This window comes from Ursus americanus, chromosome 3, assembly GCF_024610735.1.
Source record: "Ursus americanus isolate L20-20 chromosome 3, mUrsAme1.1.p, whole genome shotgun sequence".
In the NCBI taxonomy this organism is placed as follows: Eukaryota; Metazoa; Chordata; class Mammalia; order Carnivora; family Ursidae; genus Ursus; species Ursus americanus.
This window is the reverse complement of record NC_142129.1, coordinates 43,419,586-43,434,368: the sequence shown is the minus strand read 5'-3', so window position 1 is coordinate 43,434,368 and position 14,783 is coordinate 43,419,586. Positions and strand designations below refer to the sequence as shown.

Here is a 14,783-nt window from a genome sequence, read left to right as displayed (position 1 = left end):
AGCTACAGAGCTGGCAAAGTCCAGCCCTCAGACCACGGAGTCATGTGCCCTGGGAACAGCCAGGATTTGGAGTTGGAAGACCTAGAATTCCATCAGTGAGCAATTTGCAATGTTTTCTCCTAACCCGGTTGTCCTCATCTGTAAAATGGGGACACCACGGGGCTGATGTGAGCGCTGGCTGTCAGAGAGCTTTAAATGCAGTACCAGGTGAGGACAGGCTCATCACCCCCATCCCTGGGCTGATGCATGGGTGGGAAGTCCCCACGCACAGGAGCTTCAGCCCCGGACAGCTAGCCACATGATGGGTGTCATTCTAAATCATCTGCTGGTCCCAAGCCAACGTACCTTGGGCTCACACAGTACCTTACAGTCAAGGTCACTCTCAAGTCCTCATTCTCTCGGACACTGTCATTCTTCTGTAGGTTTTGGAGGGAAGATAATATTCTCCACTATCTCCGAATCTCATGCCCCTCCCTCCTTTCTTCCTCCTCCTTCCTCACCTCTGCTCCTAGAAGAATGACTTCCTGGTTACTCTCCATGCCCATGGCTATTAAACAAACACTCTGATTAAGGTCAGATTGATCAAAAGAAAATGATGGGGGCAGGGTGGTGAAGGGGCCCTGATAGGATCCAGGGACTCACAAGATTCCCTCCACGGGGTCCACCACCACAGCACTGCTATCTGATGGCAGTCTCCAGTCTAAAGGTGACAGGAACTGAGCTTGACCAGTGGTCTTTGGCATCAATTTCTTTGAGGCAGGCTCAGTGGTTCTGGGTAGTGGTGTCAGCCACTTAGAGACAGGGATTCCAAAAAAAGCCAAGCGTGGGTTGTGTTGCAGAAGTGACCAGAATGAGGCCTACAAGGTTGGTAAACCAGCTGGCCAAGGCAGGATCAGAAACCAGCCCTCAGAAAAGGAATCATGTTTCCATGATTCCTACACATTACTTCCCTCTGATTGTCCTTTAGGATTTCTTAATATAATCAACACGGCTCATCCCTTGCAATATGGGGAAGCCAAGAAAAATATACTGGTTCAAGCATGGACAAAATCTATAGAGAAATGAGCCGCATATTCCAGAAGCATCAGAAATCAGAATGTGAGACCCCCAAAGGGAATGAAACCCTTGGGACAACTTGGGAGGCCACGGGGCCAGCCCCATCCTTCTGGCTCTGAGCTCTTTTCTGCGGACCACCCCAACCCACCTCAGCGAGTCCAGTTTTCACAGCATTTCCATCCTGTGTTCTTGCTTCCCACTCCCATTGGGCCAACATCCATGCTGGACAGTGCACACCATCAGGGCTTGATGGGTGTCTTAGCGGATGCCAACATTAGAGAAGGCTGCAGTATTCACCTTCCAGACTCCAAAGAAAAATCTGTCATCCAAATCCTTCCAATCTCCCCAAACTGAACATTTCATTCACACCACACCACAGCATCAAGGTCATTTTCAATGCGGTTAAGCAAAGTGTCAATCAGATAATGGTACATCAAGAATCATTTTTTCCTGCACAAGGTCCTGGGTGATCAATCCCCAGCTCCTCCACCAACAAAAGAAAAAAATATTTTTTTCTTCCTGAAGGCCACCTAATTTTCTCCTTCTAGTATTTGCTACAAAAAAAATTTAGGAACAAATGGTACCATCTGATTTTCCCTCCCTCCCCCCCCCAGAACATGGCACGGTCAGGAAATTTTATTCCTTTTTTTTTTTTTTTTGGTTCCAGAATCAGCCCAACTTCACTGGCTTGCCACTAATTAGCTTTTGCCTGTATATTTTGTTTCTCTCATGTCCTCACTTACCTTCTATGAATAAGCTTTCAAGCGACATATCATCCATCCACCCAGACACACAACTCAGAAGTGTGGAAGCTATTTACAAGCAAAGTCACCCGCTTCTGTCTGGGAAGGCCCCAGCTGCTCCAGCTGTCATTGTGGCTTTGCTGTGATAGGACCCAGGTCTGTCCCCTTCCTACCGGTCACGGTGAGCATCAAAGCATCAGGCAGGTGCACCTGGGTGGCTCAGTCGGTTAAGCATCTGCCTTTGGCTCAGGTCATGATCTCAGGGTCCTGGGATGGAGCCCTGAGTTGGGCTCCCTGCTCTGCTGGGAGTCTGCTTCTCCTTCTGCCTCTGTGCCCATCCCCCCACCGCTTGTGCTATCTGCTCTCTCTTGCTCTTTTTCTTTCAAATAAATACATAAAATCTTAAAACAAAACAAAAACATTTAAAAAAAAAAAGCACCAGGCACTCCGCCAGAGGTGCATGCAGCACAACGCACACAGAGTGGTTAGTTACCATTCTGGCTTATTAATTTGCCTGACTACTGCTCGGGAGATAAAGAAATGAAGGGACTAAAAGCATAGTCATCATCCTCATTGAGTTCTGGGAAGAAATACTTATTTTGGGAAGTAATGGTTCCAGGTAGGAGAGCAGTGAGAAGCGAGTGTTTTATTTCACAGCTTCTAAAATGTGAGCACTTAAGGCTCTTACATTATCATATATTATTACAGTTCTATAAAAACCATTTCTAGGAATCAATCCTGAAGTTTCAAAGCCTCCCCAAAAGACGTGGAAGGCGGAATTTAGAAGAATGCCCTGTAAACAGAGAAATTAGACTTTCAGTTCTATGCATTCAGGCTTACTATGGCAGTATCCACACTCAGACTTGACCTACCTTATGCAAACAATGCAGGAGCTGGGAATTTGTGTGCCATGACTTCAAAAGTAGGGAACATTTTTATAAAGGAGAGAAGATCGGTATGAATTCTCTATTTTCAGATGGAAAAACCGAGGCCCAGAAAGTACACGTGAAATTACTTTAAGCAAAAGCCAGCAAGTAGTGATGGCGCTGGAAAGAAAAATCCATCTGTTTTCACTGACAGCTCCACCATTTCTCTGCTCCAGGCCTTAGGGAGCACCTTCACCCAGCCCTGCTCAACCTCTGGCATTCCTGCTCCCTCGCTGGGATCTGGGTTTTCATTCCAGGGACAGCATTAATTGGCTGCGTAATCTGCTAACTACACTGGCACAGAAAATACTGAGAAGAGTTTGACTCCTGTTCTCCCATTATGATCAAGACCTAGAGACAAAAGAGTCAAGAGAAATTGATGGGGAGCTCCAAGGCCCTTACGGGATGCCTGTGCCCAAGGAAAATCATTCAATCTGAGCTTCAGAATGTCACCTAAAGGAGGGAAAGCCCGTGGAGGCAGCCCATAAACCCACTTTGGGTGGCGATGACACTTTCACACATGTGTGGACCTTGGCAACTACACACATTTCACGTACTCTTCCTCACGCTATCCTCATAAAAAGCCCACTTCCACACTGGGGCTCTCTGAGGGGACTCTCAGGGAACAGTTCTCAACTCAAACTTGCACAGAGGTCACCTAGGGGTTTGTTCCATTCAGATTCTGATTCTTTGGGCCTGGGGCTCTGCATTTCTAAAAATCCCGGCGATGTCAATTCTCCCGTTCCCAGGGCCCCCACTTGGAATAGCAAAACACTAGGCACAGTTTGAGAACCACACACAGTTCTGAGAATTGAAAAGGCAACAGCATTGTATAGCTCACCCTTGGTGGGGCTAGTGAAATATTAACCCGTTGAAGATATTTCTTATATGACTCTTTTATTGACAGCGTTTTACTGACACCTGGCAGGATTACAGGGGTGGAGCATGCAGGTAAAAAGGTCTCTGAAAGAGCCCAGGAAAGGAGTGAAACAAGATCTACTCACGAGAGAAGCGGGCCAGTGGTCTGGCGGTCTTGTCTCCAGCTTCATTTGCAACTGGGAAAAAAAAAAAAAAAACAGCTGACAATGCAATAAGAACAAGGCACACAGTCCACAGAATATGCCCAACGACAGCCATTCCTCCAGATGATCTGACATTAAACTATGTTTGAGGATCTTTGTAAGAGAATGATTAAGCAACTTCCTCTCTTTCTCTACTTCAGAGCAGCTTTCAATGTCTGAATGAGGGCAAACGTCTTAATCATTTTGATGAGTGCATTTGAATAAAGCTGGAGAGGACCTAAACAATATCTAGTTTAGCATCGTTTACTATGCCTAGAAGTGTTCAATGGCTTGCATCCCCATGGTAAGAGGCATGAATGCCTGAGTTCCAAGCCAGTATATATGCCCTTCTGGTTCCAGCTTCCTCTTATCGGGCTGTCTTGCTACACATAAATGCACCCACCGCATAAATCCAATCTGCTCAGATGCACAAAGGCAAAGCCAAGACAGAATTTCAGAAGATAACAACAAGTTTAGTTTTTATTAGGAAGGATATTTAAATTTAGATGCTAACAAACAGGGAAGTTCAAAAGGGTCGGTGGGGTGGAATTGTTCAGAGAACTGCTCTAGAAAACCTTACCCTTAAAGCTTCTAGGCAGGGCATTGTACCCTCCTCTGAAAAGCCTCCATATAATTTATCATGTGGATAGAGTCATAATGAATATCCCCTATGTTTATGAACACCACCTTCATGATTAAAAGTAAAGATCAATCATTAAGTAGAAATACAAGTTTCACTCACTTTAAATGTCACTTTTAATGTCCATAAAGGTAACAGCTTGGTTGTTTTCTATATTCATAGTAAACAGGCACAGATACTTGTGGTCAACTTGAACCTAACACCCAAAGCAATTAACTGGAAAGACCTGTTCATTTTAGCTTACAAAAAAACACTCACTAGATAGGCAGAATAAAAGGGATTGCTAAAGTAATCATTAATGTATGCAAAGTTGCAGTAGCCAGACAAAAGAAATAACTACTTCGTAAACATTACATCAATTTGCAAAGAATGGAAGGAGTAAAAAAAAAAAATTCCTTTCACCCTCTCACAAAGGTAAAGATTTCACAATTCACTACCCGTGGGCAGATTTTAAAAGTCAATGGATCCAATCTCTCCTCTACTTTTCTGTCATTTGCAAAGCCCACTGTCTGCCCTCGCTTTGTGGATGACCAGTAAGACGTTATACAAAACGACCAGCAGGGGGAGGTGACATTGCATCCTGCTCCTATTACCTCCCACACCCCAGCAGTTCAAAAAGAAAGAGGGCAGGAGAGGGAGGGAGAAGCCAGCCCTAGATAGGTATAGACATGAGTTTCCCTGGCCTTGAGTTCAAAGTGTTTCCTCTTTAGACACCATCCATCTCTAAAAAAAGAAAACAGTCAGGTTTTTTCCCCCAAGATATCTGCTGCAGAAACTGATGGGCCGCTTTTAAAGTAGGAAAACAAAGACCACTGCTGTTGCTGAAAACACCAGCAACCACTAAAATGTTCAGCTTGGTAAGTGAGCATTTTCCCTGCGGGAAGGAAGAGGACACAGTGACATGTCACAATTGCGGTCACAATTTTACATGCAGCAATGACTGTTTCCTCACTCAAGAGCTTTTCCGTCCTCTCCCCGCCACCCTATCCAAGGATGGGAATTGCTGACCCAGATCCAAGTCGTACCAGGAGAGGCAGGAATCCAGATCTAGGCCAGTGAAGTACCCAGAGAGTTGTCTCTACCCAGAAGGAATCTGAACCATGCCAGTGGTATTATTTTCCTAAACGCAGACCCAGTGCCACCTCCCTTACTCGGAGGTCTCCATTGATGTCCCAACACTTACAAGACACAATCCAGCTAACGTGACCTGGTATCGAACACCTGGCCCCATCTATTCTTCTCAGCTCATTGTATTCATCCTTCAGTCACATGCTCTAAACTGACAATTTCCAAACACGCCCTACACACCCTCTCTCCTCCTCACTCCTGTTCCTTTTGCTCCCTCCCCGGGACGTCCCTCCCCACTGCTTGCCTGCCAACTCCTACTCATCCTTTAAGATTCAGGTGTGGTCATTCATTTCTGAAAAGCTTCTTTGACTCTCACCACTGCTTCTCCATCCCATAGATCTCTGCCCCTACACCTAGCTCCCCTCCCAGACCAGTGGTTCTCAAACTCCAGCAGGCATCAGAACCTCGGGGAAGGCGTGTTACAAAACAGACGGCAGCATTTGTTAAAATGCAAATTCTGATCCCGTGAATCTGGGGTGGGGCCCGAGAATTGCATTTCTAACAAGTTCCCAGGTGATACTGAGGAGCGGGCTGGGGACCCTATTTTGAGAACAGCTCCTTTCAACTACAAGCCACCCCACCCGAGACACGGATCACAACTTTCCATCTTTGTATTTCCAGTCTTTTGAACATTGAGCGAGTGCCACACAGAATAACACAAAGGTCAATATTTTTAGAACTAGATCAAATAGCCTAAGTCGATACCACTGCCACAGATGGCTCAGTAGACCAAGAACCTAAGACTGGCTTCCAGAGGACTATAAAAAGTCTCAGGTGTGTTGTTTGGCCCCACAGTGTTTTTAAACAATTAGTTGTCTACATTTTAAAGCAAGAGATTTCAGGGGTGCCTGTGTGGCTCATTCGGTTAAGCATCCAACTCTTGATTTTGGCTCAGGTCGTGATCTCAGGGTCTTGAGATCCAGCCCCACTTCCAGAGCCTACTTAAGATCCTCTCTCTCGGGGCGCCTGGGTGGCACAGCGGTTAAGCGTCTGCCTTCGGCTCAGGGCGTGATCCCGGCGTTATGGGATCGAGCCCCACATCAGGCTCCTCCGCTAGGAGCCTGCTTCTTCCTCTCCCACTCCCCCTGCTTGTGTTCCCTCTCTCGCTGGCTGTCTCTATCTCTGTTGAATAAATAAAATCTTAAAAAAAAAAAAAAAAAAAGATCCTCTCTCTCACTCTGCCCTTACCCATCCCCCTCTAAAAGAAAAAAAATCAAGATATTTCAAATATAAATTTAGATTGTCAGCTTTTCTCAATAACTGAATGGCTGCCAGGCCACAGTTCAGCACTGGATCACCACTGAGATGCCCCCCTACAGGTGCTGCCCGGCACCGGACCTTCTATACTCTCTGCATGGTCCACAAGGCAAATGAAAACAAAAACTGTTTAAAAGCCTGAAGAATGAAACTAAAATTCAACAGAGACCAGCACTACAAAAAGTGGTTGTGGCGAGGCTTGCTGAGCTGTGTCCCCAGCCCACAGACTGCTCAGACACATCCGGACTTCTTGACCAACACAGGAGCCCTCATACGCTGCTGTTTGCCCTTTATTTTAAATATATATCTATACACACAGCAAGTCTTAACAACAAAGTGGATGCTCCATTTATCAGATGCAATTAGAGCTTGAATTTGGCAAAATCTCATAAAAGTGATTATGAGGATTTAAGGAAAATTATCCATACCATACTGTTGGGCAAAACACCCAGACCAGTTTATATCATCGATTCCATTGACATTCAATTGTATGTCTAGGCTACGTGTCTCTACAGGCACAAAGAAACAAGTGGAAAGATGTGTACCAGATATATTAATAGTGATTTCTTCTGTATTCTGGCCTTTGGGAAGATTTTTAACCTATACTTTTCTGCATAAACCCAATAGTTTATGATAATCGTGCACCACGTTTATAATCAGGAAAAATGTTTTTATTTAAGGGGTAGAAAACGATTGACTATTATTTGATGTACATTAAAATTTTAGATTATGTGTATGTCTATTTATTTATATAAATTATGTTTTAGCTTCAGATTCCAGAGAAGTGTTGGATCATGGAATCCAGAGGACTTCCCATCTCTAGTCCAAGAGGACTCCCTGTAAGACGCAAGAAACAAATCTCCCACTCTGCTCTCCAAGGAGTTCCACACTTTCTAGGACAGGGATTTGCAGCCCTGGCCAACCATTAGAATTACTTAGGGAACTTCTTAAAATCCTGATTGCCTAGGCTACCCCAGACCAATCAAACAGAGCCTTGGGGATGGGACCCAAGCCTCATGCCTGTTAAGCTGCCAGCTGATTCCACTGAGCAGCTGAGAAGTACTAATAGATGGTGTAACTTCATACATCTTTATCAAAGCAACATTCAGGAAGGAACGTGTGGCTCAAATTCCTTAAAAAATAATTACCCCTATTCAGTTCTTCTTTCCAGGATGCTTTTGTTTTGTCATCAAAATCCTGAATAGAGACATGCCTCCGCTTTAAGAAAAAATCAACTGTGAAGACTGCAAACATAACTATGGGGACCCATTAGTGAGCAACTCTTCACATTGTGAAGGGTTTCTTACAAAACGATTGCCTCCAACCTTCCACACGTGTCCTGAGCGCCAGCTATGAGCCCAGCACCGGGCAAGGCTCTGGGTGGCCTGCAACAGATTGCACTCAGTCTTGACATACAAATAAGTTAGGGGGGAAAGCTATGCCTTTCAATCTGGGTTTATCCCAGCCTGATGAGCTTGGGAAAGACTTTAAAATGATAATCATGATGATGATCCAGATTCCTTAGTCCCATCCCAGAAATACTGAATCAGAATCCCTGCAAGTGGGGACAGGAGTCTGGGTTTTAATCAATGGCCTCAGAAGCTATAGTCATATGTGAAAAGCAGCATTCTAAATGAAGTGTGCCCCTGGTATGTCTGTTGTACTGCACCCACCCCCACCCCCACCCCCGGAAAAAAATGGCCAGAAGCAAATCTTAAAAGAAGGGCTTGCCATGGAGACCATTGAGAGGGAGGCAGGAGAGACAGGAAGTTAACTCAGAGCAATGAGCACCCCAGCTCCAGGCAATGAAGGTGGCACTGGTGTCCCAGGTCAGCTACAAACAATCCAGGCCATCAGAACAGGAAGGAGGGTGGTCCAAATAGTTGTGGCAGTGGCCTGGACAGGTGCACACTGCTTTGTAACCAAAACTAGCACCTGAAACACTACCACCCTTGTTTTGAAAGCTCTGGCACCTGGGCGAGTATAAACGCAGCTGGGGTGCTAGGTGCCAGGGCCAACACACAGTTAGCAAGCAAGGTGGGAACAGAGTCTGGCTTCCTGAAAGGAAATCTGCCTGATGCATTGGCCATGTGCTGCTTTGCCACAGTCTCTGAGGCCAGCCCAGGGATCCTCTCGACGTGAGGTGCTTTGGGAAGCCTGGTGGGCTGGAAAGCCAGGCACAAGGGACTCCCAGAGAAGAGAGCCCTAGAATGAGGTTCTAGGCACCTTCCTAAGTTACTGTCAAAGATGAAGCTCAGAACTGCTCACCTCACACTGTATGACCTCACCTCACACTGCCTTCAGCTTGCAAAAGTCCAAGCAACAGCAAGGAACACTGGATGGATGCTGGGGAGAAAGAGACTTGGTCCAAGATCATCATCTTTGCTTAGCTGTCCCCTTCTAAGTAAGGCCTTCCATGACTACATTACTAAGATCACAACCCCTGACTCCCCCTCTTCCTCTGCCCCCTCCCCCTTCCCTGCTCTATTCCTCCCCGCAGCACTGTCACCTTCTCATATGCTCTGTACTTTCTTCATTGGGCTTATTGCCTTCCTCCTTCCATTACAATGGAGTCTCTGGACCAGCACCAGGGAAGAAGGTCATGATCATGATCTCGTGATCATGGTGATATGATCCAACCAGAGCATGGATTCCCTGCCGATGACAGAACTATTACATCCCCAATGCCGAAATGCCTGGCACACAATATTTATCATACGAATCAATGACCAGCCTTCTCCCAACCCAACCAGAGTGCAATGGGGGCCAAGAATTGGAAGGAGACATGGAGGGGGAAGGTACAAGGATGCTAGCACATGGTAAGTACTTCTATGTGCTCTAAGTATCAATTCAGCTCTTCAGAACTACTTCTCAAGCACTGACTAAACTGTAGATACCGGATAAGGCTGTGAACAACCAGTCCCGGCCCCTGCCTTCACACTGAGTAAGACTGCCGTTCCCCTGTGACACATACTCAGGCGACTGGAATACAGAAAGGACAGGTAACTCTTCGAAGCCCACACGGTTGTGTGGCAGAACTCCAATCCAAAGCCAGGTGTACCTGGCTCCAAAGTCCATGTTCTTTCCATTTAGCCTCTCTGCTTTCCACGAAGGGTAGAAAGATCAGAGCCATGCTCCGGAGAGGGCTACACCTGGAGAAACGCCTTACTGAAGCCTGCCCCTCTCCCTCGTACCTCTAGCCCCCGTGAGATCCGCCTACTGGCCTACAGAGAGTGGAGGAGGTCACCTGCCTAGGACCTCCTACCTGACACAAGCCCAGAGACTGTCAGTAGAGAGGGGTCCTTCTGTGAGATGGGTGTTGGTGCCAGGACTCCCAGGAATGGCATCCAGAAGAGGGAGACACCAGGCACAAAGAAAGGAGCTTCACTGCCTTGTTCATGCAAGAGCCCCCAGCTACCAGCAGACTCCCTAACCCTTTTATATCCCCCCTAGGTAGAAAATAGGGACAAGGGAATAGAAACAAGAATCAAATTCATGTTAGCATGAGAAGCACTACAACTCATATAAACAGCCCCAGGAGGCCTATTCTCTTTAAGGGGTGAGGAAACTGACATTCCAAGAGATCAAGTGACTTGCCCAAGATCAGACCAGAGCCAAGCAGGAGAGTTGGAAACATCATCCATGTCTCCAGCTCCGAGCCCAGCATTCTCAGGAAAAGAGGTGCAGTCAATCTCTTTAACTCCCGCATCGTGCTGTGTAAAGGGGTAAGTAAAGGGTCTGGCTTCCTTTTCCCCTCGGTTGGGTTTGATAAATATCAATGCCTGACAACCCAGGACCAGGATCCATTTTAAGCTCAAAAAATGTATAACTCGAATTAACGATGGCTGACAAAAGTGCTGTGTGGAGGAGGCTTCCGATGCCCAGTCTGCTGTATCATCAAAGCCTGCGGCAGGTGGGGCGGGGGAGGCGGGAGGGGAAGGGCCAATGGGTACATGAGAAAGTCCCTGCCTGCCTACATGGCACATCAAAGAATAGGGCCACAAAATGTATAATTCACAAAGATAACTGAGTTAAATACTTACATAAAATATGTTATTGGGGTTGCTTAAAATGAGAAACGCTAGCTATATCATAACTAAGGACCAGACTAAGTGCTGTCCATTCATTACCTACTTTTATCTTCACAGCAACTCTCTGAGGATATTGCTATTATTTTCTCATTTTCCAGATGTGGAAACTGAGTCTTTGAGATGAGACAACTAGCAAGTGGCAGATTTGGAAACGGAATCCTGTGCTACCTTACTCCAGAGCCGGTGCTCCTAACCCCTGTGCTGTCTGTCCGTCACACTTTCAACACCTGAGTGTTCGTACTATCTGCTGAGCCCAACTACTACCCAGACCTGGCGGGAGAGGCCCCTGCCTCCTCTCCACTTGGCTTCAAGTTAGAAGCCAGCAGAGGAATGCACCCTGCTCTCCTGCTCCTTAAACAGAACAGAGCTCTGCAAACCAGCTGGAATTTGTGCCCAAATGACATAAAAGACATCACCAACCCTCAGCCTGTTCCTTTCCCCCCTCTATGTTCAGAGATGCTCGGCATCGCCTCATTATACCTTCTGGGCCAATTTGGCTGTCAAATCGACTCTGAATCAAGCTCTTGCACAAAAGAAAATAAAACTAATTTGTAGTGATGACTCATCAGGCCTGATAATTTGAGAGTGGCAGGGATGGTGCACCTTCCAGGCCCTTCTCTCCTAGGGTAATGGGCAGATCCTTACAGAGCGCAAGGCTTGCCTGCCAGAGGGCAGAATGGCTCACTGGCTCACTCAGCCCAGGGTGCAATGAAACATAGACAGAAGGAAAATCCTAAGAGCCTTTGCCAACCTGAGAAGACAGTTTGGGAAACATATTTCCTTCACTTTCTTTTTTTTAATTTGGATGAATTTGGGTCATATGGGAAGACTCATGAAATGTATTTCTTTCTTCCCTGGTCCTGATTTTATACATTTATTTACCTATATCCTACCTCGTTCCACAAATTATATTTTATTCTATTTTGATGTATGCAGCAATCCAGTATGGAACAAAGTGGGATACTAAGAAAAAGTGAAATTTACTTATTTCAATCACTTCCTTGCTTCCTTTTCCTGATCCCTCTTTCCAAGTTGTTGTGTTTGACTTGTCAAGGCGTCTTGTGACTTGGATCAAACAACTCATTAACCTCTGTTGAGTTCCCCCCTTCCCCCCCCAAGTCCTCCCTTACCCATTGCTGTGCTGAATGCAAGGATGGACACTATTGGCCCATGGGAGGCCAGGAGTCCAGCTGAGACCCAAAGGTGGGGCACGGAGCTTCCTGACACGGATTATTGAAGCTGTTGCAATATGAATGTATCACGGTGCCTGGTATTTCTGTGGAAACTACCTGGTCAAGGCACCAGGCCCTAACCTCACAGAGCCTGAGGCCAAGTTGGGGAAACATAATATTAATACATGACCTGATCCAAACTCTGTTGAATGCTAAACGAAAGGTCCTTGTTCACAGAAGAACAAGAATCAGAACCGTATGAGATTAAAATCCAATATCAAGCTGGCTGTTCAAACTGTTCACTAATTACAGTTCACTCCAGACAAGGCAAAGAAAAGTATAGAGACGAAGAGGAGGGACACAAAAATGTATTACACCCCTACCTACGTCATGCCAGGCACTGGTAGGAACTTTACATCCATAATTTTCATTTAATTTTCACACCAGCCCATGAAGTGAGTATTATTATCCCTATTTTCAGATGAGGGAACTGAGGCTTAGAAAAGGTAAGTAACTTGCCAAAATCAGGGCAAATGGGAAAGCTGGGCTTGAAACTCAGTTCTGTGGGCCCTTCTCTTTTCTCTGCAGTTCCCACAGCTGGAATGCACATTAAAAGGCATCCAGTCCAACTCCACATGTCCTGCTTGGACCCCCTGTAACATCCCAGACAAGTGGATGGCAAGCTCATGCCTGAACCGTCCCTAGGGATGGGAGCACGCCCCCTCTGGAGATAGGCCCCTTCACCTTTAACCTGCTGTACAACCGTAGAGGGCTCTTCGTGATGATGAAATCTGAGGCTCAACCAACATTCGATGACAACTGTCCTAGCCTCAGCCCCTTGAGCCCTCTTGTCCCCAGACTGACACACCCAGTTCCCTCCTCATTTGACAAAAATAACTGGAGGCTTACACCCACAAAAGTCAAGTCACTTAAATCACTGCCAAAAGAAGAGAACATATGTGTTATTTTTTTTAAAGATTTTATTTACTTATTTGAGAGAGCGAGAGAGTACACGAGTGGGGGTGGGGGGGCAGGGAGGCAGAGGGAGATGGAGAAGCAGACTCCCCGCTGAGCAGGGAGCCCGACTCGGGGCTCGATCCCAGGACCCTGAGACCATGACCTGAGCTGAAGGCAGATATTTAACCAACTCAGCCACCCAGGTGCCCCCATATGTGTTATTTTAAATAAGCCTCAGCAACCCACTGCTTAACAGCATTCACCATCACAACGATCTTCAGGCTAAGCCAGATACCCCATCTTCTCAGGAGACAAAGGATACCCAAGAACCACCTTCTGGACTATATAATCAGGAGCTGACTGAGCGTTTTTCAGAAGGCTGCTGTCCGAAGACCTCACCTCAGACTTTACTGTGCATAAAAATCACTTGAGGCTCTTTGGAAAGCCCCAGCATGGTTTTGAAAACACATACTATGGAATCTAACACCGAATTCCCTTGGTTTCTTTGAGCAGTTTTGTGAGAAAGAACTGTTCACAGCATGACTTTGAAACCTACTAAAGGACAGATAGAGTGTATGCATGTGAGAAGGGGGTCCAAGCAGAGAGCAGAGGGAAGCTCAGATCCCTCCGTGGGCATGACAAAGAACAGAGCTGAACTAGAAAATCACTACCCACCCCGAGCATGCCATCAGCAGGGTGCAAAGCCCAAAATGAGCAAAGAGCTCCCCAGATCCAAGGTAAGAAATCAACCTCCAGCCAGGACTGGCTGGAGCTGCTCCATCTTCACACACACTCCTTGCAGGACCTTGAGCTCAGAAGAGCTAGTGTGCGCACTCAGCTCCCAAGCTCGGCTCGGGCACATGCCGCCTTCACTGTTCTGTCCAGCAGCATAGATCATCACGCCCTCACTGACCGGCTGCAGGCTGAGCCGATCAAAGGCATCAAATAAATAAAAGTTCCTTGGACAGGAACTCAGACGCCCACTGGGCTGAGCTCCCCACAGGCAGAGCCCGTATCTGCCCAGGCAATTTCCCTCCAGCCTCACGCAGGCCTTCACACACGGCAGCGGCGGCTGAGTAAAAGGCAGGAGGAGGCGTGGAGGAAGCCAGGCCCAGCCATGAAGCCACTGAGGCCCTGGGACAGAGACCAGCAGGCTGCTGGGAGCTCTCCTCCTCTGCAGACGCCAAAGAGCCCCACTACCAAGCAGTTAAAGGCTGGCACTTAGCTTGACAATTTATCTTCTCGGCTGGATGGAAGTTTGGGAACCATTGTGGGGGTGGGTCACAAATTGGAGGCAGGTGTACTGAGCTTGGCAAGCAAGTGTTTAAAAATAAATGATCTGAATTCCCTTGGGAACAGTTCGCCACAGTGGCATGAATCCCTGCTGCTCACACCAGCCGGGCTTCATCCCAGCTGCCTACCGGAGACACGTACATTAGGACACTCAGACTGCATATGGCCAAGGGGAACTGTGTTTCTCCCAGAAATCTGCTCTTCCCCAGGCTTTCCGTCTCCATAAATGCCACCACAATCCCCCACCAGCCTTTCCCCACCACAGATTATCAGGACAAAAATGTGTGAAGTTACCCTTATTTCTATTCCTTCCATCATACCCATAGCCCTTCTACCAATAAACCCTATAGTCCTTACCTCTAAAATATATATCCTAACTCCTACCACTCCTTCCAGCTCCTCTCCTAAAACTCTGGCCCAAGCATCCAGGGTCCTTTGTTTAGATGACCCCAACATCAT

At 46.8% G+C, this 14,783-nt stretch overlaps 1 protein-coding gene across 6 annotated transcripts in view; it reads right to left on the bottom strand.

The window, feature by feature from the left end:
- The window catches only part of PDE1C (phosphodiesterase 1C), a 620,160-nt gene that overhangs the window by 401,773 nt on the left and 203,604 nt on the right, over positions 1-14,783 (bottom strand). For all 6 annotated transcript variants that reach the window (XM_045792902.2, XM_087860925.1, XM_087860921.1 and 3 more), the window contains one exon: positions 3,730-3,780. In XM_045792902.2, the coding sequence (XP_045648858.2) occupies positions 3,730-3,780 (51 nt within the window). The remainder of the gene's footprint in view (positions 1-3,729; positions 3,781-14,783) is intronic.